The sequence below is a fragment of the Bos indicus genome, chromosome 28, assembly GCF_029378745.1.
Source record: "Bos indicus isolate NIAB-ARS_2022 breed Sahiwal x Tharparkar chromosome 28, NIAB-ARS_B.indTharparkar_mat_pri_1.0, whole genome shotgun sequence".
In the NCBI taxonomy this organism is placed as follows: Eukaryota; Metazoa; Chordata; class Mammalia; order Artiodactyla; family Bovidae; genus Bos; species Bos indicus.
This window is the reverse complement of record NC_091787.1, coordinates 28224880-28250927: the sequence shown is the minus strand read 5'-3', so window position 1 is coordinate 28250927 and position 26048 is coordinate 28224880. Positions and strand designations below refer to the sequence as shown.

Genomic DNA, 26048 nt, shown 5'->3' with positions numbered 1-26048 from the left:
CCAAATTCCCTTTTAGACACCTGAGCCTGGTTGGCTTTGTAACTGGAGAGTTTTGTCTTTTCCTAACTCCCATCTTCCCTGAGGAGGCCCAGCACCGATTTTGATCTCTACCCTTGGAGAGACAGCAGGGACATCTTGGGATTTGGATTCCTTGGTTTGCAACTCCCTAAGTGCTGGGCTGGGCTGGGCTGGGCTGGGCTGGGCTGGGCTCTGCAGCGGCTGACTGGCATTTGGCGCTCCGATTAAGCGCTTCCCTTTGAAATCTACCCCCTCCTTTTTTTTTTTTTTTTAAACCAGGTATGATGATGTCAAACGTGATGCTGATGCTACAGTTACAGACACGGCCCCTACTGGCGCAGCCTCTCTGATTCTCTGTTCCTCTCCACGTCCAGCGCTGGGTTTTTTTTTTTTTTTTTTTTTCAGACAAGTGCATCTCCTAACCAGGTCACATTTCAGCAGCGACCCACTATCCGTCTGTCATCGGAGTCAGACCGCAGGAGGAAGGCTGAGGAAGACGAGGACGTTTGCCTCGCCAGCTGCGGGGTGGGAAAAGGACATTAAAATACTGCAGAAGTCAAGACTCCCCCACCCTCCAGGTCGAATTCAGACCACGATGCGCGCTCGGGGCTGCGGGCGGCTGGCGCTGCCGCTGCTGCTGCTCTCGGCAGCTGCCCTGGCCGAAGGCGACGCCAAAGGGCTCAAGGAGGGCGAGACCCCCGGCAATTTCATGGAGGACGAGCAATGGCTGTCGTCCATCTCGCAGTACAGCGGCAAGATCAAGCACTGGAACCGCTTCCGAGATGTGAGTCTGCAGGGCCGAGGGTCCGCGCGGGGGGTTAGGGAGGGAGCTTCGGAGCAGAGACCCTGGGGCCAGGAGTGGCGGTGCCCATGGCAGCCACGGGCTCCCGCAGCCCAACCGGATAATTGCACTGAGAGTAAACAGCGCGCACCCACCGGGCTCCTGAACCCCTTCCTCATATTCCCCTCAGCCCCGGAGCTGGCGACCCCCAGTCCCATACATACATGCCCCGAGTGAGGAGCTGCTCTGGGGGCGTGCGTTAGCGATCAGCTCTCCTCTGCAGGCTGGATGCGGAGAGGGGTGCGAGATGTGGAGGGCAGGGGGAGGAGGCAGGGAGGGAGGGACGGGAGCCCCGGCTTTGGCTGGGTCCCTGACCTACTCTTTTTTTTTTGGCGAGCCACCCCCAGGTGTCCCCAAGGTGGGTGGATGCTGCAGGTTCCACATACGGGCCACTGCGGAAGGAGCAGGTCTGGGTGGGGCCGACGGGGAAGGCAGCATCTTCCTGTGCTTGCCCTCTATTTCCATCTTGGGCTTTGGGCTGGGGGCAACAGAAAGGACCGGCCCACGGTTGGCGCTTTGAGTTAGGGTCAGGGGGGCGCTCTGAGCAATCCTCCTAAAGGTGAGATGGTGAAAGGCGTGTCCGTCCGTCCGTAATGGGGGGCGGGTGACGGCAGTGAAAATACCATAGGCCACCTCTGGGTGGCCGCCAGAGCCAGGTCTGGGGTTCCCATTGAGGGACGCGAGCACTAATGGAGGATAATTTTCCAGGACCAATCTTTCATGGGGTAGAACGACCCAGAAGTTGAACCTCCAACCTGGAGGGAAGACTCCCTAGCCCAGTACACTTGAAAAGAGTAGACAGCTCAGTAGCTGGGTCGGGGGACCCTTTGCATACGCCCGCTGGAACCCAGCTTAACCTTGTGCGGAACTTTGCCGTGTAGTGGATGTGGAGGTGGCTGCGGAGGAGCAGGCAACACTGCAGCACTTTGTTTACAGGCACCTGTAGATCAGAGGGGAAACTGAAGGCTGCCTCGTTCCCAGAAGGGGAAGTAGGAGTGAGGAGGGGCGCGCAGAGGGCGTGGCTGGGACCCAGAGCAGGGTGGGGGCGGGGTGTGAGGTGGAGGATGGGCCCGGATGCTCCAGAGAAGAGGAACGCAAAGTCCACCACCCGGTGCTCTCCAGCGCCCTAACCCCAGGAAGCCTCTTCTACGGCCCCATTCTTGCTTCTCCAGTTCAGTTCCCCAGATTCCCACAGCAGACCCACGTAGTATAACACCGTGACCTTTCTCATCGTATATTGTATGCATCCAAAAGTTCCTTGGCAATGCGTTTAGAACACACATGCTTCATGTGATAACCAGCCGAAGGATGGGAGCAGGCAGATACGCATCTTTCTGTTCCTGTGAAACAAACGACTGTTTATCTCCAAAGTCAAACTGGTGGGTTGTAATTCATCAGAAGGACTCGCTGGCTGCCTGGTCCTCAGGGCTGAGTGGCCTGGGCCCCAGCCTGCGGTTTTCCCCACCCATGGCTGGTCCAGCGACGAGCCTGGCACTCCAGCAAGGCCTCTTCCGAGTCCCCTGCAGGCCCAGCTCAGATTAGCTGCAGTCTCCTGCCGCTGCCTGGGAAGCAGCCCCGCCACAGCAGTAAGAGGGTGGCAGCAGGCTGGCCCGTCCTGAATCCATGTGTCACTGGTCCAGGCCTCCCTCTGACTCTCTGGCAGTTTGCTTTTCCAAAATGGAACTGGTGAAGGTCAGAGAGAAAAGAAATGCTTAATCAGAGCAGTACAAGTTTAAAAATAAAAGATTCCTCCCCACCTTCCTTCTTCCTCTGACTTCCAATAGCCAACTCTGTGGGTGAGGATAAATGACTGACTCCATGACCCCCTGGCACAGGGCTGCCCACCTGTCTCCCTGTACTGGTGCCAGTCACTTCCCACTTCCTCCCATGCTTATCAGAAGAAAGGCACCAGAGTGAAATTCTGCAAGATCTGCCTCCATAGGATTCATGGAAAGCTTCAAGGCATGTAATGGTTTGGAGGGTCTCAGGCACTTTATAGGGTAGATTTCCTCTAAAACCCCATTTAAGGTAGCCCTGGCTATAGGAGAATGGGGTCAGGGAGAGAAGGAGGACAAGGAAGGCTTGGCAGGAGGGCCTGGCTGAAGGGATTCTTTGGCAGCCTCTGCAGAAATGCAGGAGGCTGCTAGCTCAGAGCCGCTGTGCTGCATAACTCTAGGGGTGCCATCATGTGAATGATGCCCCTGGAGTGAGTTGTGCAGTGCACAGACCATACACAGGGGCCATGCCAGGACTGCAGACCATTGTCATCCCTCCTCTGTTAGTAGAGGCCCCACTTCCCACCCTAAGGACTGAAGGCCTTCTAGTTGGGCACAGTAGCATTGGGCTTTATGTACCTTTCATCAGGCAGGCTTTCTTGAAACTATACTCCTTGGCTCCTCAAAAGAGAGGTAGGAGTTTCTCTTGAACCTCTAAGGCATTGCCAGGTTGAGCAATCTTGTTGACTATCAGTCACAAAATGGTGCAGGGCCCCCACTCTGCCTTGGTGCAAGGGAAGCACACAAGCAGGGGGAGTGGAATATCCTTGGGGAAGAGGATCAAGGAGTCGAGTGTGGGTGGGGGCAGTGTCTCATTAAATGGTTGGACCGAATTGAGGGCAGGGAGATTGAGGGAATCACGTCGAAGCGGTCAGGAAAACCAAGAAGAGAAGGAAAGCGTGGCCATGGTTCCAGTGTGGAATTGGTCTGAGCTGGTCAGCCGGGAATTCAGCTTAGCATTCTTCCTCTGAGCAGTAGGATTATTGATGGGGGGTGGGGGGTGGTAGGGGGTGTTGTGAAGGGTTTACTGACAGAGTAATCCTCCTCTCCAGTGGGCTTGGGGCTCTCACATGTGTCTGGATAGATCACTTTTAATGCCTCGTGTCCTGTTTCCAGGGAGGAGGGAATTTCAAGTCAGAGGAGCTGGGATCTGGCTGCGCCCCAATCTGTGCAGGCCTGGGCTTTTCGGAGCCCTGCTCCCCGGTGCTCCCATCTCTCGATTTAACTCCCTGCAGAAGTGGGTGGATTTTACTGCAGTCTTTGGAACAAAGCATCCAGGGCCTCATAGATAGAGATGGACACTTGAGAGGAGACAGGCCATTACGCAGCATTCTTCCAGGCAGGCTCCAAGAGCTGGCTGGACAGTGCTGACTCCTCTTTATCTTCTTGGCTCCTCTGCTTTGTACTCCACTTCGGTTACATTTTAATGATATTTATGAGTGTCCAGCACAGCGCTGGGCACCCGGGAGGCACACATCGCTGGCTGTAGGGGGTGTTTACCTCTGCCAGTCCCTGCAGTCAGCACTTTGTCCCTGTTCTCTCTGCCCCCGCCAGCACCCTGTGAGATACTTACCATTACTCTGTCGTCCAGCCATTTTCCGGCTCAAGAAAAGGAGGCACTGAGAAGCTGAGTAACGTATCCACTATCAAATCGCTAGCAAGCGGCAGAGCTGGGGTTTGAACCCAGCTCCTCTAACTCAACTTTGCTTTTTAAGAACTTTGCGCCTAACACTTAGTGGAGATGGAAGAGAAGAGCCTACCCTGGCTCGTGTCCTATGGGCTCAAGGATGCCTGGCCAGGAGCACCGCCTCCTTGGAAGGAGGGCTAGGGTGCTCAGTGTCTTCAGCAGCCTGCCACCAGCCTGGCCTAGTGACCCTCCAGAGGCAGCTCTCCACCCAGGAGAGGCGTGAGGCCTGGGGTCAGGTTCTGACTCTTCCGCTGCCTGGCCACACAATACCAGGTACATCACATAACCTCTCTGAACTTCAGTTTCAGTCTGGGAGACTGAGCATGAAGACATCTTGTCTGAGGGCTGGAGGGCATCCATTTCAGGCAATAGAGAAAGAAACTTCAGCCCCATAGAAAAACCACCAGATGGATCAGTGTTTCTGGGGCTGGTTCACACCAACCTCCATCTCCATGAGAACAACACCGGTGTATGTGCACTAATTCACTCACTCACTGCAGATCTTAGCACCTCCCTGGAGCCCAGGACTTCACCATGAACCTAGGGTCTGGCCCAGAGAAATACCACCTGCTAGCTACTTAGTGATTCTCATATATGAGAATTCTCATATATTCTCATATGTTTATATGAGCACCAAGTAGGCCAGTAGCAAGTTTCAGCCACAAAGAGGCTCCCCTCTCTCCACCTCACACAGCTGAACCAGGGCAAGTGTGGGATTGAGCTGCACAGGTGTTTGTGGATAAGTGTGGGTGTGTGAGAAGAACCCCAAATTGGGTCAGGATGGATTCCATCTTTGGGGTTTCAGGCTGGGCCCCACTCTGGCCTCCACCTCCTCCAGCCTAGTTTCAAATCCTCTCCCACCCTGGAGGAGCTGGCATCACCCAGAGCAATGTAGCATGGTGAGGGGCTCTTGAACACCCAGCAGGGCTCCAGGCCTTCAGCAGAGAGGGACAGGAGAGGGCGAGAAGAGCACTCTGCCTGGAGAGGCTGTCTTAGTCTCCTCTTGACTTCCAGGCAATCTGAAGAGGATGGCCAGCCCACACCACCCCTCCATTCTCCAGAAGGTCAGCGGGCTCTCTGGAGGAGTGGGAGAACTCTAGCCTACCCTGAGCCCCAGGGGCCCCAGGAGGGCTCTCGGCTTGTCTTCCTCCCTGGCAGAGCCACTTCCCTTTGCCAGCCCTTGATTTTCCTCTGGGTTTAATGGGCAGCCCTTGTCATCCTGTGACTCCGGAAGATGGCACTAGAGCCCACCTACCGCCCCTTCACCTGCATGAATCTCTCACCCCCCCACCCCCACCCTTGCCACAAGCTGAGCAGCAAGACTTTGGGTTTAGGAAAAGGATTTTCTTATTTGCTCTTTAGGTAGCATTTATGACCAGATCAGCATTGAGTGCGTACTAACCAGAGACAAAGGAACCTGAGAAATGAAGCCTAATGGCATCCCAGGGCAAACACCAGTCTGGGGATGGCCATGTCGCCACTGTGTAAGGTTCCCGTGCAGGTATCACGTGAGTCTTTTTAGTGCTGTAGATGGGGAAAATGTGTCTGTGCTTCGTGGGCAGACCCAGGCCCAGCTTCAAGCCAGGGTGATATCTTGAAATGTCCCAGCCTCTGATCCCCTGAGGGCTCAGCCAGTGTTCAGTTGTCGATATAGCCCCTTCCTCGGGATTCCTGCCACGTTTATTGGCCATAAACTCACTTGGCACGTGTTGGTACTGCCTCCCTGCATCCTTTACACTGTGGGCTTATAAAGAGTCCTCCTGCTGGTATGTATCACGTTCCTCCCAAGGCAAGTCCCTGAGGGCAGGGTTTAGAGATAGACTGCTTTGTGACCTTACACCCCATCCTCAGAGCATTGCATGTGGCTGTGCACATAGTCGGTGCTCCATATAAATGTATGCACCATGGAATGTGAGAGCCAGGAAGGATCTCAACTAATCTGTCCTCTGAGCCCCTCCCTCTTCCCTCCAGGTAGCAGCGTCATGGGTTCAGGTGGGGCTTTGGGCTGAGCCATGCTGACTCTTTGGGGTGCTCTCTTCCCCTTTCTGGGCCCTGAATGGTTGGGATAGTCAAAGCTAGAACCCCAGCACTGACTCCAGTGATTCATTTGTACGATAAGGGAATGAAAGATGCCAGGAAGGAAGATTGCCCTCAGGCCTCCCTGTTTTCCCCATGTTTACCAGCCTGGACCTGGGTGCAGGCAGCCTCCTTTCTCCTCGGTGAGAGGGTGCATAGGCGACTCAGAATTTCCCCCCACCTCAGTGGGCCCAGAGAGCAGGTCACCCTCCATCAGACCTGTGTGTGGGTGAGCACAGGGCTACCTCAGGTGGCAACCAGGTTCCCTGAGACAGGGCATCCTGCCCTTCCAAGTCTCTTCCCCGACATCTGAGAACAGGTCAAAGCTGCACACAGCAGGAAGGACAAGCCAGGCCCAGCCGGTGTCTTACCCCTGCTTGGATGCAAGCTGCTGACTCCTTCCCTGATCCCTGGCTCCTTTGCACAGGTTAGAGGACATGGAAGAGTCTAAACTTGTTCAGGCTCCTTTTCCGCTCTTCAGTTTAGGAGGTTTGGGCAGCAGAATCATGGAGCTTGGCAGCATTAAGCACTGGGCACTTGCAGGTAAAGAAAAGGACCAGACACAATGCCACATGCTCTTTCACGACCCCATTCCTGTGCTTCCTCAGCTCCAGTGTCTGGGCCTCCTCAGAGAATCCTGGATTGCAATCCTGCCCCCCACTCATGTTCTAGAAAGGAAACAGAGGTCCTGAGGCAGCTCAGAACAGAGCTCCAGGTCTGCTCTCCCCTGTTTCTCTCTCCTATTCTCTGTCTTCTGTGGACCCCTGGGACCACTGCCTGAACTGGAAACCCAAGGACTGGGGTCTGAGATGCCCCTGGAGCAGTGGAGAGCTCAGGCCCCATGGAGTCTGGGGGTGGGTGGGGGCTGGTACAGGCATACCTGAGGCCAGGTAGAGATCCTGGCATGCAGGGAGCAATAAGCACATTTTTGTCCTCCAAGGAAATTCCTCCGAGGGGAGAGGTGGGAGGCAGGGAGTCTGCCAGATGCCTGTCTCCGTCTGTTTGTCCAGGCCTCACACAGCCTCCACCACTCCCTCTGAGAGAGGGGCAAATATTTAATGACTGCCCCCCTCCCTTCTCAGTCTCCTCCGTGTGGAGGGCGCTGCCTCCTCAAGATGCCTTCTGCCTGGGCATGCGATGGGGGTGTCAGCCTCAGCTGAGGAGGAGCCAGACGGCCCCCACTTCACCCCTGCTCGTTCCTTTCTGGGCCCCTCCCTCTGTGCTCCCTGCTGGTTTGCAGGGAGTCACAGCAGGAGCCCCCAGCCACAAGTTCCCCACTCCTGGGCGTTCTCAGGGGACTGGGTTCTGTCAGAGGTTCCCTCACCTGAGGAATGAGGCAGAAATAATGCCAGCTACAAGGCTTTTCAGAGGTTGAGAGAGGCCTGGCGCACTTCCATTTTTAGAGGTTCTTGATCTATTAAAAAATTAAAAAATGCCATAATAGGGTTACAGAAGTTGTGGTTTCTTTAAAGTCTCATGATGCACCTCTTTCCGTCCTGTCAGCGCATCTTAGAGCCTCAGCTGGAGACAACATCAGAAGTCTGCATTTGAGGCTCCTTGTGACTATGAGACCGGGAAGTACCTCTCATCTACCTTGTCCCCCAGACTCCCCGTATGTGCCGAAGAACCCAGCTTAAGTGCTCCTATTTTGTGGGTTTTGAAAGTGTATGGCTTTACAGTTTGCAAAGTGCTCTCACAGCCACACTGAGTCCCTCCACACCTCAGGGAGGAAAACAAGAAAGTCATCCTCACTTTGTAGACCAAAGGCCTCTCCAGCCCACATCTTGTTGGCAGTCAGAGGCCAGGCCAAGTGGATACCCACATTCTATGCCAGGGCGGGGGTAGGCGGTGTCTGTCTCCCCATCACGCTGTGCTGCAAAGAGGCAGGTGGAGATTCGCCCAGGTGGTTTTCAGCCCTGGGGCGCTGCTCTTCTGCTTGATTCACTGCCGCGTCTCGTCCTCCCCACCAGATGGAGAGGTTGGGAGAGATTGGGTTAATTCAAGCTGTGAAGTGAGCGGGTGATTCGGGTGCTAATTAAAATGACAGGAAGTAAACAGCACTTGGAAACACCCAGCATGTGCCCCCCTAAGCCCAGCTAGGCCTGCGCACTCACCACTGTTTCTCCCCCAGCTTGGCACAGTGGGCCCCGTCTCCATGGCAACCGGGCTGAGCTGCCGAGATCAAAGCAGGAGATGGGTTAGCTCCAAACCAGCCCAACCAGGGGTGTGTGAAGGGATTCTGGAAAATGCCTGAAGAAGGGGGGCCCCCAGGTGTCTTCCTCCACCACTCTCAATCCCTCCATTCTGCTACAAGACTTCCAGCCTAGGGGTTGGAACAGAGCTGGTGTGGAGGGAGAAGTCACTCATGGGCTGGGGTTAGGCCTCCTGGGTTCGATTCTGAGACTTTTTTTTTTTCTTCTAACATTTAAGGAACAGTGAGAGTCCTGATTAGGGGCACAAAGTCTGGAATCCCAGTTCTTGGAGTTCTAATACTTTTCTGCTGTTCAATTTGATGTGTGATCCTGCATAAGTCACTTAACCTCTCCAAGCCTCAATTTTACCACCTGAGAAATAGGATAATAGTAGTAATTTTCCCTTAAATTTTTATGAAGAGCAAAATGAGCCAATGAGTGTGAAATGTTTAGTACAATGCCTCCCACATGGTAATTTGTGAGAAACTATTAGCTGTTCTTGGGTATTTTTAGGTGAACTTCATATGGTCTCTGCCCTCAAGAAACTGGCCATCTAAAGAGGTCAGAAGCTATGGCATTGCTTCATGTAGCCAGAGTAATAATAAACTTCTGCTAGGTACAGTCGGCCTGAAGGAAAACTAGATATGGGGCAAAGTTAGGGAGGATAAAGTTTGAAAGCTGAGTTTTGAAATATGAATTGAAGTTCTGGGGGCTGGATGCAAACACATTCCAGAGCGGGAAGAAGGCTCTGCTGAGGCCTGGCCAGACTGAAACATCTGTTGGAAGGACATGGGGACAGGAACAGACTGAGAGAAGATGGACTTTCTTCTGTTGGTGACTGGGAACCTGTGAGGGTATTTAAATATGATATTTATTGTGGTTATTTTTTTCACCTTCATTACAAAACTAATACATGTTCATTGTAGAAATTTTGGAAACTTATGAAAAAAGGCAGAAAGATGCTGAAATTCTCTATTCCTCTCCCCAGGGGAAGTCACTGTTAATATTTTGATTTTCATCCTTTTTAACCTAATCATCTTTTAAACAGTTTTTTCCAAAATGAGAGAAAGTTGCATATTCAGTGAAGGGTTTAAAGATAGGAGAAATATGATCAGAATTATGTCCTAGAAAGATCCCTGTGCCTGCAGGGGTGTGGGAGTTGGGTGGGGCCAAGGACAGCCCAGAGGAGACCCTGAAGTACTTGAGGCCAGGGCTGCTAGGGTGGCACCAGTGGGTGTGGGGAGGGGAGGGCAGGCTGGAGAGAGAGCAGCGGGTGGAGTGGGCTTGGTGTCATGAGATTTGAGAGAATAAATTAATCTGCACTTCAGCCACAGCATCCCTTTGGACTTCCCTGGTTGCTCAGACAGTAAAGAGTCTGCCTGCAATGCGGGAGACTGGGTTCAATCCCCGGGTCAGGAAGGTTCCCTGGAGAAGGAAATGGCAACCCACTCCAGTATTCTTGCCTGGAAAATCCCATGGACAGAAGAGCCTGACAGGCTACAGTCCATGGGGTTGCAAAGAGTCAGACAGGACTGAGCAACTAACACTTTCTTCACTTTCCAAAGGAAAAGGCTTCAAGCTGGAGGTTGAGAGTCAGGAGACCCGGGGTTAGTGAGTTGGCCTGAGTGTCTGCTTTGTGTGAGGTGTCCTCAGAAGGAAGTGAATGACTGCTCTTTTTCCTCCCTGAGGCCCGCTGTGAGAGCAAATGAGAGCATTAGACCAAGAGACAGAGCTGGAAGGACCTGACACCTGAGGGCTGTTGCCATGGGCTCACTCAGCTGCCTGCTGAGCACCAGGGGAGCCCAGGGCTGCCTGCCCTGTGGGCTTGGGTGGCGCCAGCAATGGAGGGCTGAAAAAGTTCCTCAGGTTGTTCCGATGTTCAGCTGTTGCTGAGAGACACCCCAAGAGGGCAAGTGACTTGCTGAGGACGCACAGCGAACCAAGTTTAGAGCAAACTGAGGGTCCAAAGTCCTTGCTACCCATTCCCCTTGTCCCCCTAAGAGCAAAACTTTCCTGTATAGGGTTAGGGTCATAGGGTCAGGCCCAGATGGGAAGTCCTGGCCCAGCTCTTCATCTGTCTTGGGACCCTTGGCCTATTGCCCTGCCTCTCTGAGCCTCCATTTTCTCTTTTTTTTTTTTTGTTGTGTAGCTGATCCTATCCATTCTGCCCTATTCACAGGAATCTGAGAATAAAAGGAAGACAGACATAAAAATACATGGAGAGGATTTAATTTAAAAACACCATGACATATAAGCCACTTATATATCCCAGCCTTTCCCCATGTGCCTGCCCTGTGCTGAGCACCCCTGGGTGCAGCGGTGGTCATGGCTGGTTCTACTACCAGATAAAATAGATGGGCTTTCCCTTTGCCTAGAGCTTTGGGTCTCAGCCTATGACCTATCTGCCCTCTACCCTGGCCCTGGCCCCAGAGTACTGAAGGTGGGCGCTTCCAAATCCCCATTTCTCAGGAGAGGACAGGGTTGATTGGCAGCAGAGCCGGGATGGAAACAGGCCTGTTTGCTGAGAAGTCTCCGGTGCCCTTATCAGACCGTTTCTCATAATTGCTAGTGAGCCCATTTGGGTGCCGTAAACAGACACCACTGCTTTGAAAGGCATTGTTCACACTTGCCAACAGATGCCTCCTTTGCACCTTACAGATGGACCAGCCCACACCTGACCTTAGGAGCTCCTAAGTGTGCCCCTGGTCTCTGCCTCAGAGCAGCCATTCCCATGTCACCCACTGGACTTCCTCATCGCCCCTCTCACTGAGGCCCCTTGGGGTGACCCTGCTCACACTCCTGTGTCTTTGCTGTCCCAGTGGTGGCCGCTTTCTTCTCCACTTGCAGGGGCCCCTCGTGTAGCCTCTCCCTGCTCATTTCCTGCCCCTGCACTATTCTTCCATCTGAATTCTCTGGTCTCTTCCGCTATAACAGCTTTTATTTGTTGAGTATTCTGTGAACACCAGGCACTTTTCAGACCCTATCTCCTTTTATCTCCAAGTGGTCCCAGGAGATAGATGCTAAGCTCCAACAGGCCAAGGTGCTTGCCCAGGGTGTGCTGGTGGGGAAACGTGGGCTTCTGTGTGACTCCAGGGCCCTCTCCTCATCACTCTTTTCTGACTAGCTTCTCCCATTTTCCTGGGAGTAAGGGCCCTGGGATCTAGAACCACTTAGGCCTCCCCCTACCTCATCCACAGCAGTGGAGACAAGGAGCTCAGCTAGAACCCAGAACAACACTTGTATATGAAAGGGGCTCAAACCTTGTATCCTGAATGAGAGGAGGGAGTCCTACCTTTGCTCAGGTTGGGGTGGGTGGGGATGGCTCCCCACCAGGGCTCTTACACAGCAACTGGACAGGGAAAGTCCCTTTCTTAGAACTCTGTCTTCCACCAGCCCACTTCCCCATGGATTTCTAATCAGAAATTCTTGGTATTGACCTTTGAGGACCTACTCGGTTCTGAGTCTCAAAGGCTTCTGCTCACAGCCTGGTTAGAGGTTAAAGCAGCAGGGTAGGGCCAGAGTGAAGGGGGAGTGAGCAGGCATCGAGGCCCTCGGCTGACACCCCTCCCTGGTCCAGTTCAGGTGTGGGTAGGTTCTGTGGTACACACACCTCGTTGGTTGAGAGCGGGTGACTCACACCAGCTACTTCCCCTGTCCTCTTCATAACCTCATGCCCACTCCCCTCCCAAAGAATACCGGGTTGGTGAGAAGACCCCAGTTCAGTGGAGGCCAGCCTCTGCCTTTGCCCCAACTTGTAACTCTAGCCTCAACCACTTGGCCACGCTCAGCCTCATTTCCCATCCATGGTGGAGTAGACACCGCGGGAGGGACCCCTCACCCTGATGAGTTCCTGGAGAAGAAGGGCTGGGTCTGGGCTGGCTTCCTTTGGTTCTGACAAACAGGGAATTATGCTGTAGTTCCCTGAGGGCTGCCCTGCAGTCTCTGTAGAAGCTTGCCCAGGGCAGGGCACAAGAGGACTCCAGCCGCCCTGTGGAGTCAGTTGGCTTCCTGAGCCAGGAGTGTGGGCTGGCCTGTCCAGTGCCCAGGGGGCCGCCCAGGCCAGGTTCCCTGGAAGCCCCTCCTGTGGCCTTCCTCCTGCTGCTCCTGGATCCAAGGGCTGGGGACACTTGGCTGCTTGGACACATATGTGGGTTATTACTTCATTTTCAGATAAAAGATATCTAGCATTGGGTGAACTTTATTGAAGCATCCTTTTTACCTGTGAACACCCAGCACACACTGTTGCCTTGGGTCCCTAATGGTGTGTTGTATCCAGCAGAGAGTTCTATGCTGGGCACCAGGAGACCTGGGCTTTGAGATGGTGGGACCTGGATGAGGTCCTCTCTTGTCTCTGGGCTTCCTGGCTTCTCCTGCACACAGCGGGGGCTGGGACAGATGACCTCAGAGGGGCTTTTCAGGATTTTCTGAGTCAGGATTTGCAGCTGGATGGTGGAACTGAGAAAGCCATCAGGGGGGGCCACGACCCCTCTTTCTCTCAGTGCACCACTTGAGTTCCTCAGGAAAGGTAGATGTTGACTGAAAAACAGTCCCTAGGCAGCCCAGAGGAGAGGCCCGTTCTGCCTCACTTGCATGGTGGGCAGGTGTCAGTTGAGGCGACTGCCCAGGAAAGGACCCTGGCAGAAGGAGAGAAGGCGTTTCTGAAACAGCCAGGGCCGAGGCATGAGAATCCCTTCCCAGGCAGTACGGGCCCCTCAGACATCCGTCCTGGTGGTGGGACCAGGGCTGGGCCTTTGGGACCATCTTCAGGGCCTGGAGTGGAAGGATGGGACCTCGTTCTCAAAGCCCTGATCCTCACCTCTACCGCTCCTAAGGCCAGCCTTGAGTGTGCCCAGGCCTTAAGCTCTCTATTGTAAAGACATAGGAATACCATCCTCCAATTGGAGGTCATAGAGATCAGAGGACCGTAGCAGTCAAAGATTGTTGCCCAGCACCCACAGTCACATGATGAAGGCCTGGGGAGCCCTGAGACCTTGTGGTCTGAGGATAGGCCGCACACTAAAATCACCGTCTCTCCCTCTCTCCTCCTGCTCCATTTCCCGTGGCCTGCTGATGCTGCCTGATCCCTAGGAGGTAGAGGTGAGTTCTGCCTGGGGCCCCCTGCATAGGTATCTGTAGCTCTACACCCCACTCTTCTCCCTTGCACCCTCACCCCAATTTCTCCTTCCCTGCAGCATTCAGTGTGGGATGGGGGGGTCGGAAATAAGGAACTTAGGGATAAGGCCAGAAGGGATTCTGGACATGGGTTTAGGGGCTAAAGGTCTGGGGCAGGCAGCTGGCAGGGCCTGGGTAGACAGGGTCACCTGGGAAGCCACCAGAATGGTGGCAGTTGGCATGAGGAAGCAGTGGCCCGGGCCCTTGCTCTGTTGGCCCTGGAGTTGAACTTTGGCTCTAGGTTGTAAATCTTAGCCCTTTTCTACCCCCTCACCCACTCTGTCCTTCCCTAGGATGACTACATCAAGAGCTGGGAGGACAATCAGCAAGGAGATGAAGGTAACATGCCCCTCTTACAGGGGAAGGTGACTGATACCCATGAGGACTTGTGACCAGAGGGCAAGTCCTGATTGTGGCCTTGGAGGCTCCTTGGGGAGCCAGGCCCAGATCGAGATGAGACTTCCAAGTTGAGGAGCTGTGGTTATCAAGGGCTGCTAGTGAGGGGGGGCTTCCCAGCTTAGAAGTGGGGCTGTGGGCTCCTGGGCTCTCTGACACTGAATCCCAGATGACCTGTGTTCTAACTCTACATCCTCTGCAGCCCTGGATACCACCAAGGACCCCTGCCAGAAGGTGAAGTGCAGCCGTCATAAAGTGTGCATCGCCCAGGGCTACCAGCGGGCCATGTGCATCAGCCGCAAGAAGCTGGAGCATAGGTGAGGGCCTTGGGGAGGTGGAAGGGCTGGAGGGGGTTTGCTTAAAGAGCAAGGGCTGAACTGATCCTCTCTTAGGTAACAATTATCTTTTGCTGCAGATCAAACTATCCCCAAACTTAGTGGCTTGAAGGGACAAATGTGCGTTATCATACAGTTTCTGAGGGTCAGGAGCGAGACGTGGTTTTATTGGGTGGTTCTGGCTCAGGGACTGTCAGGGGGTTCCAGTCAAGATGTGCGCTGAGGCTCCCTCATCTGAAGGCTGGACTCAGGCTTGAGGATCCACTTCCAAGCTCACTCACTTGGCTGTTGGCCCTAGTCAAGTGGACCTCGCAGAGGAGGGAAGCAGTGAGGAGCATTTGAGGCTTTAGCTCCAGTCCAAGGGCAAGACCCTACCTGACTCGAAGACCCTTGGAGAAGGTCTCATCTTCCTCCCCTCTCTGCTTAATCATATAATCAGTGACCAGGGACTTGGGATTGCAATCTTAGATGCCTTTAGGGGCCTGGCAGGTGTGAAGAGAGAGCTTGCATTGGTGATGAGCCAGTCTGGTAGGCCCAGGCCTTATGGAAATGCGGGACCAGGACTCCCATATCTTCCATTTTACCTAGGCCAGAAATCCAGGATTCTTTATGTGAACTCTTCCATTTTGCAAATGTTGGTACATAACCCAATTGAAAACAAAAATCCTTGGTGGTGCAATAAAATTCGGGTCTACAGACCACAAGTGGCCCTCGGGCCATCAGTTTGCAACCTCTGATTTGACCTGACCCCTTATGCCAGTACAACTCCCATTTACATCTTACAGTTGAACCTGGAGTTGAACCTGAGGGCCCTGCTGGAAAGGGGAAGCAGGGAGTGTCTATACTCTGCCTGATTGGTTCCACTTTTGTGAGCGAGAGGAGGGTCTGACTGGGGGTGACTGGAGGGGGGGGGGTGGGGCAGGGAGGCAGCTGCAAATGCTGTAGATCACCAAGAGCAGCTTCTTGTTGGAACCAGTCTCCTGCACCCTCCCTTCCTCTGTCTCTCATGTTTGCTTCCATCCCTGTGCCCTCCTATCCCACTCCTCCTGTAGGATCAAGCAGCCCGCTGTGAAACTCCATGGAAACAAAGACACCGTTTGTAAGCCCTGTCACATGGCTCACCTTGCCTCTGTCTGCGGCTCTGATGGCCACACTTACAGCTCAGTGGTGAGCAGCCATGGTCCCAGGTGGGGTGGAGGGAAGGTGCACTTGGGGCCACAGGGAGCAGACAGAACAACTCAGCCAGGCCTTCTGCGTGGCTCCCAGTAATGATGCGGGGCCAGGCACACTTGTCAGCACATCAGTGTGGCCAGCCACAGTGCGGACACCAAGCCCAGGAGCCTGAGACAGATCCTGCACCTGACCTTGGGCAGGTGAGGGGTGGGGCCTGGAGGAGGCCGGTAACTACAAGTCCGAGCAGGTGAGGGAAGGGCTTCAGGAAAACATAGAAGGCAACAGAAGAAAGGAGTTCTGTCATCCAGGTGTTGGGGGTTGACATCTTTCCATGGTTGGGTATCCATATGGACAGGATGGTTCACCTGCAAGCAGCAGGCATTCTGGGACAAGAGGAAGTAATCCTTCATGAGATGACAGTGTGGGAGGGAATGGTGGTCGGGGGAATGAAGACCAACTTTGTAGGGTTTTTGTAAGGGTTAAATGAGACAATATTTGTGAAAGCATAAACTTTAAGTACCATAGAAATGCAGGTGCTAATTGTGAATGCTCCTACTAGCAGTGAGGACTTGTTTGGTATTTGGGGGGCATGGACTGTTAGCTGGAGTTGGGTTCTAGGCTTAGGAACCCATTTGGGGTGTGAGGCACATTTAAGAGTCATCTGCTGTGGGTGATGATTGAAGTTGGGGAGAGGATGAGGTCACCAGGGAGAAGAGGAAGGAGAGAAAGAATAAGCCAGAGGGCAGAAGCTGCCTGGAGGAGGCAGAGGGTTACAGAGGAGGCAGGCAGAGCCAGTCGGGGTGGGGAGGAGAGCACCAAGTCACACCACCTGAGGGCAAAGCGAGGTGTGGGCAGGAGGCTGTGGTGTGAGGGTCCCTGCTCTGCCCAGGGAGGAGGTGGAGGTCATTAGAAGGTCTGGATTCCAGCTCAGCCCTATGGCCTTAGCTGAGTCACTGGGCCTCTCTGAATGTCTGTGTTCTCTGCTGAGCACAAGAAACACAATTTCTCCCTCATGGAGCTGAGGGGGACCAGGTGGGATCATGTTATAAGATGCTACCAGGACCTGAGTTTCATGAGCGGTCATCCCATGGGGAGAAACCAGACACCACCACAGAAAAATGCTTTAAAAGCAAGGAATAAATTAACCTCTCAGAAGCTCTAAAGGCCAGGGAATTAGCAGCAGCAGCAGTAGGTAGTAGCTGTTTGTTATCAAGAGAGCCCATGGAAGTGACTGTGGGAAGGCCGTGAGGGAGGGGCCCATAGCTGGTTGCCCAGGGGCCAAGGGACTGTGGGGAGGGGGAGGAGAGGCCAAGAGGGCAAGGAGGGGGTGGGTGCATGAGGTGAGGGTATGCAGGTACCCTGGGAAGGACAAATGTGCCGAGAGGGCAGGCTGGTGCAGAGTGGGGATCCCGGGAGCATTTCATTTCCCGCTTTCCTGGGTCTGCTTCCTCTGACCAGTGTGCACCTGTGGCCTGCAGAGGGAGTGGGAGGGCCTTTCTGCGCTATTTGCAGGTCTGGCCCTCCCATCTCCAAGGGGGAAGGCAAATGTGGCTGCCATGGTAGGCTGGAGGGTGCCCCCAGCAGTGCCCCCGACACCCAGCAGACTTTCTTGTCCTGCAGTGTAAACTGGAGCAGCAGGCGTGCCTGAGCAGCAAGCAGCTGACAGTGAGATGCGAGGGCCCCTGCCCCTGCCCCACAGAGCAGGCCGCCACCTCTACCTCCGACAGCAAACCAGGTAACGAGCGCTGGGCCACGGCAGGTTTGGGGTGGGGGGCGGCTCACTGCCAGGGCTCCTGGGGTCCTCCTTCAGAGCTCTGAAAGGGCAAGGGAGGTTTGCAATGGGAAGGGAGAAGTGACCAAAACCAGGAACAGGCCTGAGGGACCTGTGGAGCTGGAGGGTCTGGTTTGCATGGAGCAGGAGGGCTTGGCCTCATCACAGGGAGCTTTTGGTCCTAGGGAGTGAGGAGGAGGGGAAGATGGGAGAGGAGGAGAGAGAGCCTCTGGTTTCTAGCTCCCTTTTCCCCTGGCGCTCCTCGCCACTGCCCAGCCTCCAGGCCTGTAGGGCACCACCCCCAGTCGAGACCATGCTTGCTGCTTCACCCCAACTTCACCCTCTACTCCTTTCTCCCTGTTCTGCCAACTGCAGAGACGTGCACCGGTCAGGACCTGGCCGACCTGGGGGATCGGCTGCGGGACTGGTTCCAGCTCCTTCATGAGAACTCCAAGCAGAACGGCTCAGCCAGCAGCGGAGCCAGCCTGGCCAGCGGTATGGGAGCTGCTTGCTGTGCCGGGGAGGAGGGCGGGAAAGTGGAGAGATGGGTGTGCACTGGGGCCAGTTGGCTCCACTGGGGGGCACCCACATTTTTCCCCCTCCTGCCAGACACTGAGCGCCTCAAAGAGCCTAAACTTCAGAACAAGGGGAGGTAGGCTTCAACTGGACTGGAGGGGTTTGAGTTAGCTAAAAGGAAGAACTCCTTAAAATGGGTGGAAAGAAACTAAACCCTGAAATGAGCAGCCAAGGGAAGGTAAGGAATTACTTTCCCTGAAGGTCTTTCTAAACAGGATTTTGACTGGTTTGGGTGGTCCTGTGAAGAGGCTGAGGGGTGGGCTTTCAGCTGTTCTTGAGTTTCTCACCCCAGTGGTCGGATTGATTCTGAGCTGTCCTGACCCTGAACAGAGAGCTGGGGCTGACAGAGAGTTGGAGGGATGGACAGACAGACGGATGGAGTGATTACCTCAAGCAGGTCTGAACTGTGGCTTTCTCCTCAGGGCTGGACAAGAGCCTGGGGGCCAGCTGCAAGGACTCCATCGGCTGGATGTTCTCCAAGCTGGACACCAGTGCCGACCTCTTCCTGGACCAGACAGAGCTGGCTGCCATCAACCTGGACAAGTACGAAGTCTGCATCCGCCCCTTCTTCAACTCCTGTGACACCTACAAGGACGGCCGGGTCTCCACCGCTGAGTGGTGCTTCTGCTTCTGGAGGGAGAGTGAGTGGGCCCCTCCCCAGGCCCCTGCCTGCCATGCGGGCTCTGCCCCCCACTCCAGGCTCCCTCTGGGAGTCAGGTGGCTACCTCTTGGCCACCTCCCACCACCCAGAACCTTGCCAGCTCCCCAGCTTCCTGCACTCTTTAGCAGCTCATCTCTTGGAGCCCAGGGGAACCAGCATGTGGACCCCCTTCCTCAGCAGGCCCTGAGTGGATATTATGGGTCCTGAAGCTTGTGCACTTTTGGAGGCCTACTTTGAGGAAGAGTATTAAAAACTACAAATGTAAAATTTCTAGGGCCCTTCAGAGGGCTTGGAAGAGACTAAGGGGTCCTGAAGCTGAAGCTTCATTGGCTTCTCAGTGATTCCACTTTTCAACCCATCTCATAGTATACGCCCCAAATATGGGTGTGCATGTGATCATTAGAGATGTGGTGTCATTTGCCAGCTTTTTATATCCTGAACCAAAGCGGGACACACACCTAGAGACCACCTAGGTCAAGGGGTAACCATCATCGATGGGGAAATTGAGGTTCCCAGGGGTCAGCTGACCAGCCAGAGGTGGGGCAGCCCCTGCTCTGCCTCTGGTGTTTGGCCTGGTCCCCACTGTGGTCGTGTGGTGGGAGGGTTACAGCATCTGTGGCCTGAGGCTGAGGCTTCCGCTAGGGCTCCACCGTTAGCTGGTTTGGGACCCTGGGCGACTGAATGGGGAGATAACAATACCTCAGAGACTGTTGTGAAGATGAAGTGAGAAAAATCTGGGTGCAGAGCACCATGTAAATCACAGCTCCCCCTGCCAGTGTCTCATGTTTTGATCAGTCTCATTGTCCCTAACTGTCCAGGCTTCCACTCTCTCCGCATGGCTCCAGCAGCACTTATTACTTCCCAGGCCTTTGGAGCTCATGCTCTCTGTTCTGTACAGCAGCCGTCTAGCTGGGAGCTGATCTCATTTTACAGCCAGTCGGGCCTCATGCTGGGAAGGGCTAGGGGACTTCTCAAGGTCACAGACAAGTTAGATTTGGCTGCCAGTTATTTTCAGGCCTCCATTGAATGTTCCCTCCAGCCTTATGTTGCCCTGGAGGCCTCTCACCCTGGGGAATCTGTGCATTCACCCCCACCTCCTCTTCTGAATCCTGTTTATTTATCCCATGAGTCCCCAATACCCTCCCCAAGGCCCTGGGGAGCCTCAACCCATCCCACAGCCTTGGAATAGCCTCTCTCAACTGGAACCTGGGTGTTTTCACCTGGCAGAGCCCCTCTGTCGTTTCAGGGGACCTTAGAGGGATCAGTGCATCCCGCAGTCGGCAGTGTGTCAGAGCCCGGGTATTTTAATTTTGCAAAGCCCCCTGCCTGGTTTCTAAGCCTTGGGTAGGGGGGCTCAGTGAGTCCCGTCAGCACCACGGGCTGGCCCCCATCAGAGGCTGCTTCTCTCCCCACAGAGCCTCCCTGCCTGGCAGAGCTGGAGCGCATCCAGATCCAGGAGGCTGCCAAGAAGAAGCCAGGTGAGGAGGAGGGTGCCCCAGGGTACCTCTGAGGCCCAGAGGCTCTAGCCTGTGGGTGTCATGGAAAATGCTGAGTTCAGAGGAGGCCCTGGCTTAGGAAGACAGGAGAGGGAAATTCCTCTCCTGTTTATCCTCGTGGTGAGGCAAGGTCTCCCAACCAGCCCCTCAGTGTGTTTTAAGCACTAATTTTGTGCCCATTCCTGCTGGGACTGTAGGTAGAAATACGGAAAGTTCCTTGAACCCTCCTTTCAATTCAGTTCAGTCAGTCAGTTCAGTTCAGTCGCTCAGTCGTGTCCAACTCTTTGCAACCCTGTGGACTGCAGGGTGTGCAAAGCTGAAGGGAGGACCCCCCCCCACAGCAGATGCTCATGTTCTCAGCAAATACTTGAGTGCCAACTCTGGAGAGACAGCAGTGAACCCTCGCAGATCAGAACTGATGGGCAAGACAGACATGGTCCCTGGACTCAGAAAGCACACAGGCTACTTGGGGAAACACAACCCACAAATTGACACAACAGAAAGAGCTCCTGTGTGTGTGGTGCCGAGGGAGAGCACAGCGGACAGAAGTCAGCAAAGGCCTCCCTGGGGTGCTGGTGTCCAAGAGGAGAGCTGAGGGGATGAGAGTGAGCCAGCCAGGAGCAAAGCCGAGGGCAGGGAAACGTTCTTGGGAAACAGAAAGCTCATGCTCTTGGCTGAGCCTGGTGGGTGAGCGGACAGATGTCCACGAGGCAGGTCCCATGGGGCCTCCCAGTTCCTGAGTGCAGCCTGGCATTTAACTGAGCAGTGACACCAGCGTACATGGAGCCCCCTAGAACCTCCCACAAGGCCGTATCGACTGAGAGCCCAGTGGCCCTCGGGCTGGGTGTAGCACCACTTCTGTCAGGAAGCCAGTCTCTGCCTCCTGGGAGCAGTCCTCTCTGGTCTGTGCTCCTGGAGCGTGTGCACTGAGCAGCTGTCCTTTTACGCAGGTCACCCCACAGAGTGGGCAGTCTGTCTATCCCCAGGGCCCCGGGGTGGGGGTCTCACTGAGTGAACTAAGGAGCAATCTGAAGGAAAGTGGGGGGCCCCGAGGGCAGGTCAGAATCAGAGGGCTGGGAGGAAAAAGCTGGGCATTAGCAGGCCTAGGCGCAGCCCAGGATCCAGGGCGTCTGGCACAATGAGGTCAGATTGGCCATCCTACAGGACTGGGGGGCCGTGGAGGCAGATGGGACCCATAGCAGGGGCTGAGCAGGTGGCTTAGAAAGGAAGGCTTTTTTGTTTGTTTGTTTCTGGTCAGTTGAACTGGAAGAAACGTTGGCGTCCAGCCCTGGGTGTCCGAGCTTGTTAAGTGGTTGGTAGCTGGTCTGGCTGGGCTCTGGTGGGGCCCACGTGCTTGTGAGTCCGAGGTTCCAGGAGCCACCTCTCAAAGGAGCCCACACCCTGAGGCCCCTGCTCTGACCCTATGGGGCCTGCCCCACGCAGGGATCTTCATCCCGAGCTGTGACGAGGATGGTTACTACCGGAAGATGCAGTGTGACCAGAGCAGCGGAGACTGCTGGTGTGTAGACCAGCTGGGCCTGGAGCTGACCGGCACCCGCACACACGGGAGCCCTGACTGTGGTAAGCCAGGGGCCGGCAGCCGGGGGCCCCGCTTGCTGGGCTGGGCTTCCCTGCCGGCAGGGTCCTAACCTGCCCCTTGGCTGGTTCCCCTCACAGACGACATCGTGGGCTTCTCAGGGGACTTCGGGAGCGGTGTCGGCTGGGAGGACGAGGAGGAGAAGGAGACGGAGGAAGCAGGCGAGGAGACAGAGGAGGAGGAGGGCGAGGCAGGCGAGGCGGACGATGGAGGCTACATCTGGTAGACGGCCCACGGGGAACCGGGGCAGGCCAGGGTGCTGACGGCCGGGGAGACACGGCAGCAGAGACCTGGACAGAAGCAGGCAGATTACAAATGGATCCAGAAAATACAGCCTAAAGGACCCTGGCTCCAATGGGGAGGACCAGACGTGTGAGTGCGCATGGCACGTGTGTGGATGCACGGCCAGGATGTATGACTGCGTATGCAAGAGTGTGTGTGTGTGTGTGTGTGTGTGTGTGGCATGCACTGACAAATGTGTCCTTGGTCCACACTGCTAGTGGCAGAGGGTCACCCAAAGGCCCCTAAGGCCTCTTGTGGTTGTTTTCTTCCGTTTGTTACTTTTGAAATACGCACATTCACACATATTAACACCCTGCAAAGTGAAAATTGATTCAGAATGGCTTCTGTGCCCCCTTGCCAGCCCCCCAGCCCCATCCAAGCCGCCCTGTCACCCTGGGGTTCCTGGTCCTGGCTTTCTGTCCTTGCCTCAACCAGCCCCCTCCTCCTGCCTGTGCCCTTCCCTGCTCCCCGCGCCCACCCCCACCCCGCCCCCCGGCCCTGTCCCTTCTGGAGTCAGGCCCTGGCCTGGTGGGATGGGTCCCAAAGGGGAGGGAGGGCAGGGAGCTGTCTGCTGGCCGGTTTGGCTCTGACATTCCCCCTCCTCAGACTCAGATGAGGTGAGTCGGGCACCCACCTTAGGGAGCCCTTTCCCTCTGCTGGACTCTCCTCCTAACCCAGGCCAGGGCGAGCCGTGGTGGCTGAGAAGCTGGGGGCAGAGGCTGAGAGGTGGGGGAGGAGAAGGACTCGCCAGGCTGCTGGGATGGTGAGGGGGCCACGTGAGCGGGGGCGGGGGGTGGGGGGGGCGCCAGCGGGAGCTGCTTTTGCAGGTCTCTTAGAGCTCTTAGGAGGAGAGGCGGGGTCGCCCTGATGTCAAAACAGCTCGGGCCTTCCCTGCAGCTCTCGGTGGGGCCTGGTCTGTGCTGCTCTGTGGAGGCAGTGGGTGGCAGTTGTGCAGCTGAGCTCCCTCTGCTCCTGTTGGGGTGGGGGTGCACACCTTCCCTGTCTCCCTGGTTGGGGCCCCCACTCCAGGAGCCTAAAGATCAGGCAGCAGATAAAGAGCCTGGGTCTCGCCAGTGTGTGTGCCACCTCCTCCCTGACCCCTTAATAAATGCTCCCCTCCCATCCAGACCCATAAAGGCATTGTCCCTGAGGTCCTGTGACGGAGGGGACAGCTGCAGCCTTCTGCCCTCAGAGACCACGACATTTCCCGTCCCTCCTCCGAGAGAGGCACCCCTGGGCTGTTTCCAGCCCCAGTCCTCTCAGCTCCTGGGCTTTTCCCTCCTCCCCTATGAGGGATCCTAGGGCCGCTGTAGTGGAGGGCCTCTCAAGCGCTGGGGTGTTTAGGGCTGCGAAAAGTCAGAGGGGACGGGTCTGGGGTAGCCAGAATCTGAGGCGCTGTCTCAGTGCTTCCCCAAATCTGCTTACCAGGTGGCAGCTGGGGTGGATGAGCAGGTACCCCCTGGTTTGTTTTGTTTTTTTTCCTACTCTGTCCAGTTCTCCCTGTTGAAGCAAATTTCCTAACACTTTGGTAAAGAATTTCTTTCCTGGGTTTGGGCCTCTGATGCCCTATGGTGTATGGCAAGTGCTGTGTGTATGTGTGAGTGTGTGTGTGTGTGTGTGTGTGAGCCAAGGGGGCCTGGCGTGTGAGGAGGAGCACCCTGTGTGCTGGGTGGTGGCAGGTGTGGGGTCCATGTGGTGAAGTTCCCTGGGCAAGCCTCCCAGCCTGGCTCCCTGGCTTCTTTACTTCCACCCTGGGATTCATATCTTCTAGGTCCTCCCTTGAGGGGAAATAACGAAACTCCAGTTAGCCCCATGAACCGCTTCTCATTCTCCAGCACAGTTCCGGCTGTTAAGGTGTCCCGCGCTGCCCCAGATCCCCCTTGCCCGTCTCCCGCCCCGCTTCCCAGCCTCCCAGCCCGCCCTCTGCTCCCCTGCTCGGTTCAGGGAAACACCGGTCCAGTCAGCCCTCTGCTCTCTGAGCGCAGCCCCTCTCAGAGCTACTTGAAACTTTGTGCTCTCACAGGATTGGAGTCTGTCTGTTTCCTCCCTCTGCCCTGGCTCAGACTTCTGGAACCATCTCCTGGGCGCAGCTGTTGAGGATGTTGGGGCGTCCTGGGGTGGAGGAGGGGCGCCCCTCTCCTCTCACAATGGCCCTCCCCTCCTGGGGGCACGCATCCTCTCCGTGTCTCTGGGTCTTCTGGCTGTGCACATTTTTATGACCTTGTATATATGTTGTAGAAAGAAAGCAAAAGACACTGAACTAGACGCTGGTGGGACTCAGGGGTCCAGCCTTGCCCTGTCTGAAGCCCCTATGCTGCTTCACCCCACTTTCTGGGACCGAGGCCCCCCAAAGTTAGACCAAGCAGCTTGAGCCCAGTGGGCTGAAGGCCTTCAGGTTACTTCCTGTCAGACAAGGTGCAGGTTTCCTTGTGAGCAAGACTGCAGGGCTGTCCCTCCTCACTCCTTGGATGTGTGCCCTCGACCAAGCTGTCTGCCACCCGGCCTCTTCTGCATCCCTCTTCTCTGTGTCCTCTCTCTGTCCTGTCCCCACTCCCCTGGTTTAGGCAGGCAGTGGAATTTGAGTTGTGTTGAAAAGAGCGTGACCAGATTTTCAAAGAAATTTCTGGCCTGGCTCTAGAGCTGCCCTTGGCCACCCCAGTCTCCTTTCCCCTGGGCGCTGGGAGAGACAGTCACGTCTAAATGGGACAGGTTGGAGTCAGAACAAACAAATGTGCCTTGAGAGACCACTCAGAGAGGATTCAGGGCAATGGGGAAGGAGGTGTGAGAGCTCAGGAAGGAGGAGGAGGGAAGCACAGCCGATGAGAGCGTGAGGGGGCGTGACTGCGCCCCAGTACCCCCTGGGGCTGTGACCACACGTGGCCATGGCCACACTTCCGTCCTCATGCCACCCCATCTGGGCAGGCCACCCACTCACCCCTCATGAGCTCCATGTGCTTTCAGCTTCACCAGAGTGGGTGGGGGGTCCATGGGCATCAACCTGGGGACCCTCCATTTCACCAAAGCCTCCCCCTCAGCCCTTGGGGAGAATGAATGGCTAATCCACTGACCCCCAGCATCATCATGAGGCTGTGGACTGGCAGGGGTCAAAGGGAAGAGACACTGGGGGTGCAAAAGGAGACTCGAGACATCCAAGGAAGTCCCAAGCAGAGCTTATAGCCTGAAGCCTACTTAAACTGTGTTATGTGCAATAACTGAGCTTAGAGTTAAGAATTGTGTTCAAGTGCTTGGATTTCCGTCTGTATATTTAAGTGCTGAAACTGTATCTCTCAGTAATTTTAGATGTCTTTAAAAAAAATCGAAAAACAAAGTGTTAGACCGTGTCTGTGCATTGATGGGCACTCAAGCGTCCCGTGGGTCACCCACCCTCTCCCCTGTGCCCCGCCTCCCTTTCACATGCCCCGTCCCCCCACTTCTACTTGGGGACCCTGCCTCGTGTTGTCTTTATCTGCCTATTAACTCAGCCTAAGAAAGCAAGTACACTTCACACATGCATAAAGGAAATCAAATGTTATTTTTAAGAAAACTGAAAATAAAAACTTTATAAACACCACCTACTGGCACTACTCTGATTATTCTCTCCCTCGGTGTCATTTTTCACAAAACAAGTTCCCAGAGTCCAGGCTTCTGGTCAGCAGGCTTCTCTTATTCAGTTTCATATGTTAGACCTCCATGAGGGTGGGGCTGCGAGGAGGGGCCTGATTTACTGGGGGAGGACCAGAAACAACTTAGAAACATTTTTGGTATTATTGTAAATATACGCGCTATATATACTTGTAGCTGCTAAGCTGCTAAGTCACTTCAGTCGTGTCTGACTCTGTGCCACCCCATAGACGGAAGCCCACCAGGGTCTCCCATCCCTGGGATTCTCCAGGCAAGAACACTGGAGTGGGTTGCCATTTCCTTCTCCAACGCATGAAAGTGAAAAGTGAAAGTGAAGCCACTCAGTCGTGTCCGACTCTTAGCGACCGCATGGACTGCA

General features: G+C 55.1%; 1 protein-coding gene across 1 annotated transcript; it reads left to right on the top strand.

The window, feature by feature from the left end:
• Positions 1-386: 386 nt before the first annotated feature.
• Positions 387-25619, top strand: SPOCK2 (SPARC (osteonectin), cwcv and kazal like domains proteoglycan 2). Its single transcript, XM_070782265.1, has 11 exons — positions 387-806; positions 1741-1751; positions 14055-14100; positions 14360-14474; positions 15545-15659; positions 17286-17400; positions 17812-17931; positions 18435-18653; positions 20089-20151; positions 21613-21750; positions 21847-25619. The coding sequence occupies exons 1-11, from the start codon at positions 614-616 to the stop codon at positions 21990-21992; spliced, it is 1281 nt and encodes a 426-aa protein (XP_070638366.1). The 5' UTR covers positions 387-613; the 3' UTR covers positions 21993-25619.
• Positions 25620-26048: the final 429 nt, after the last annotated feature.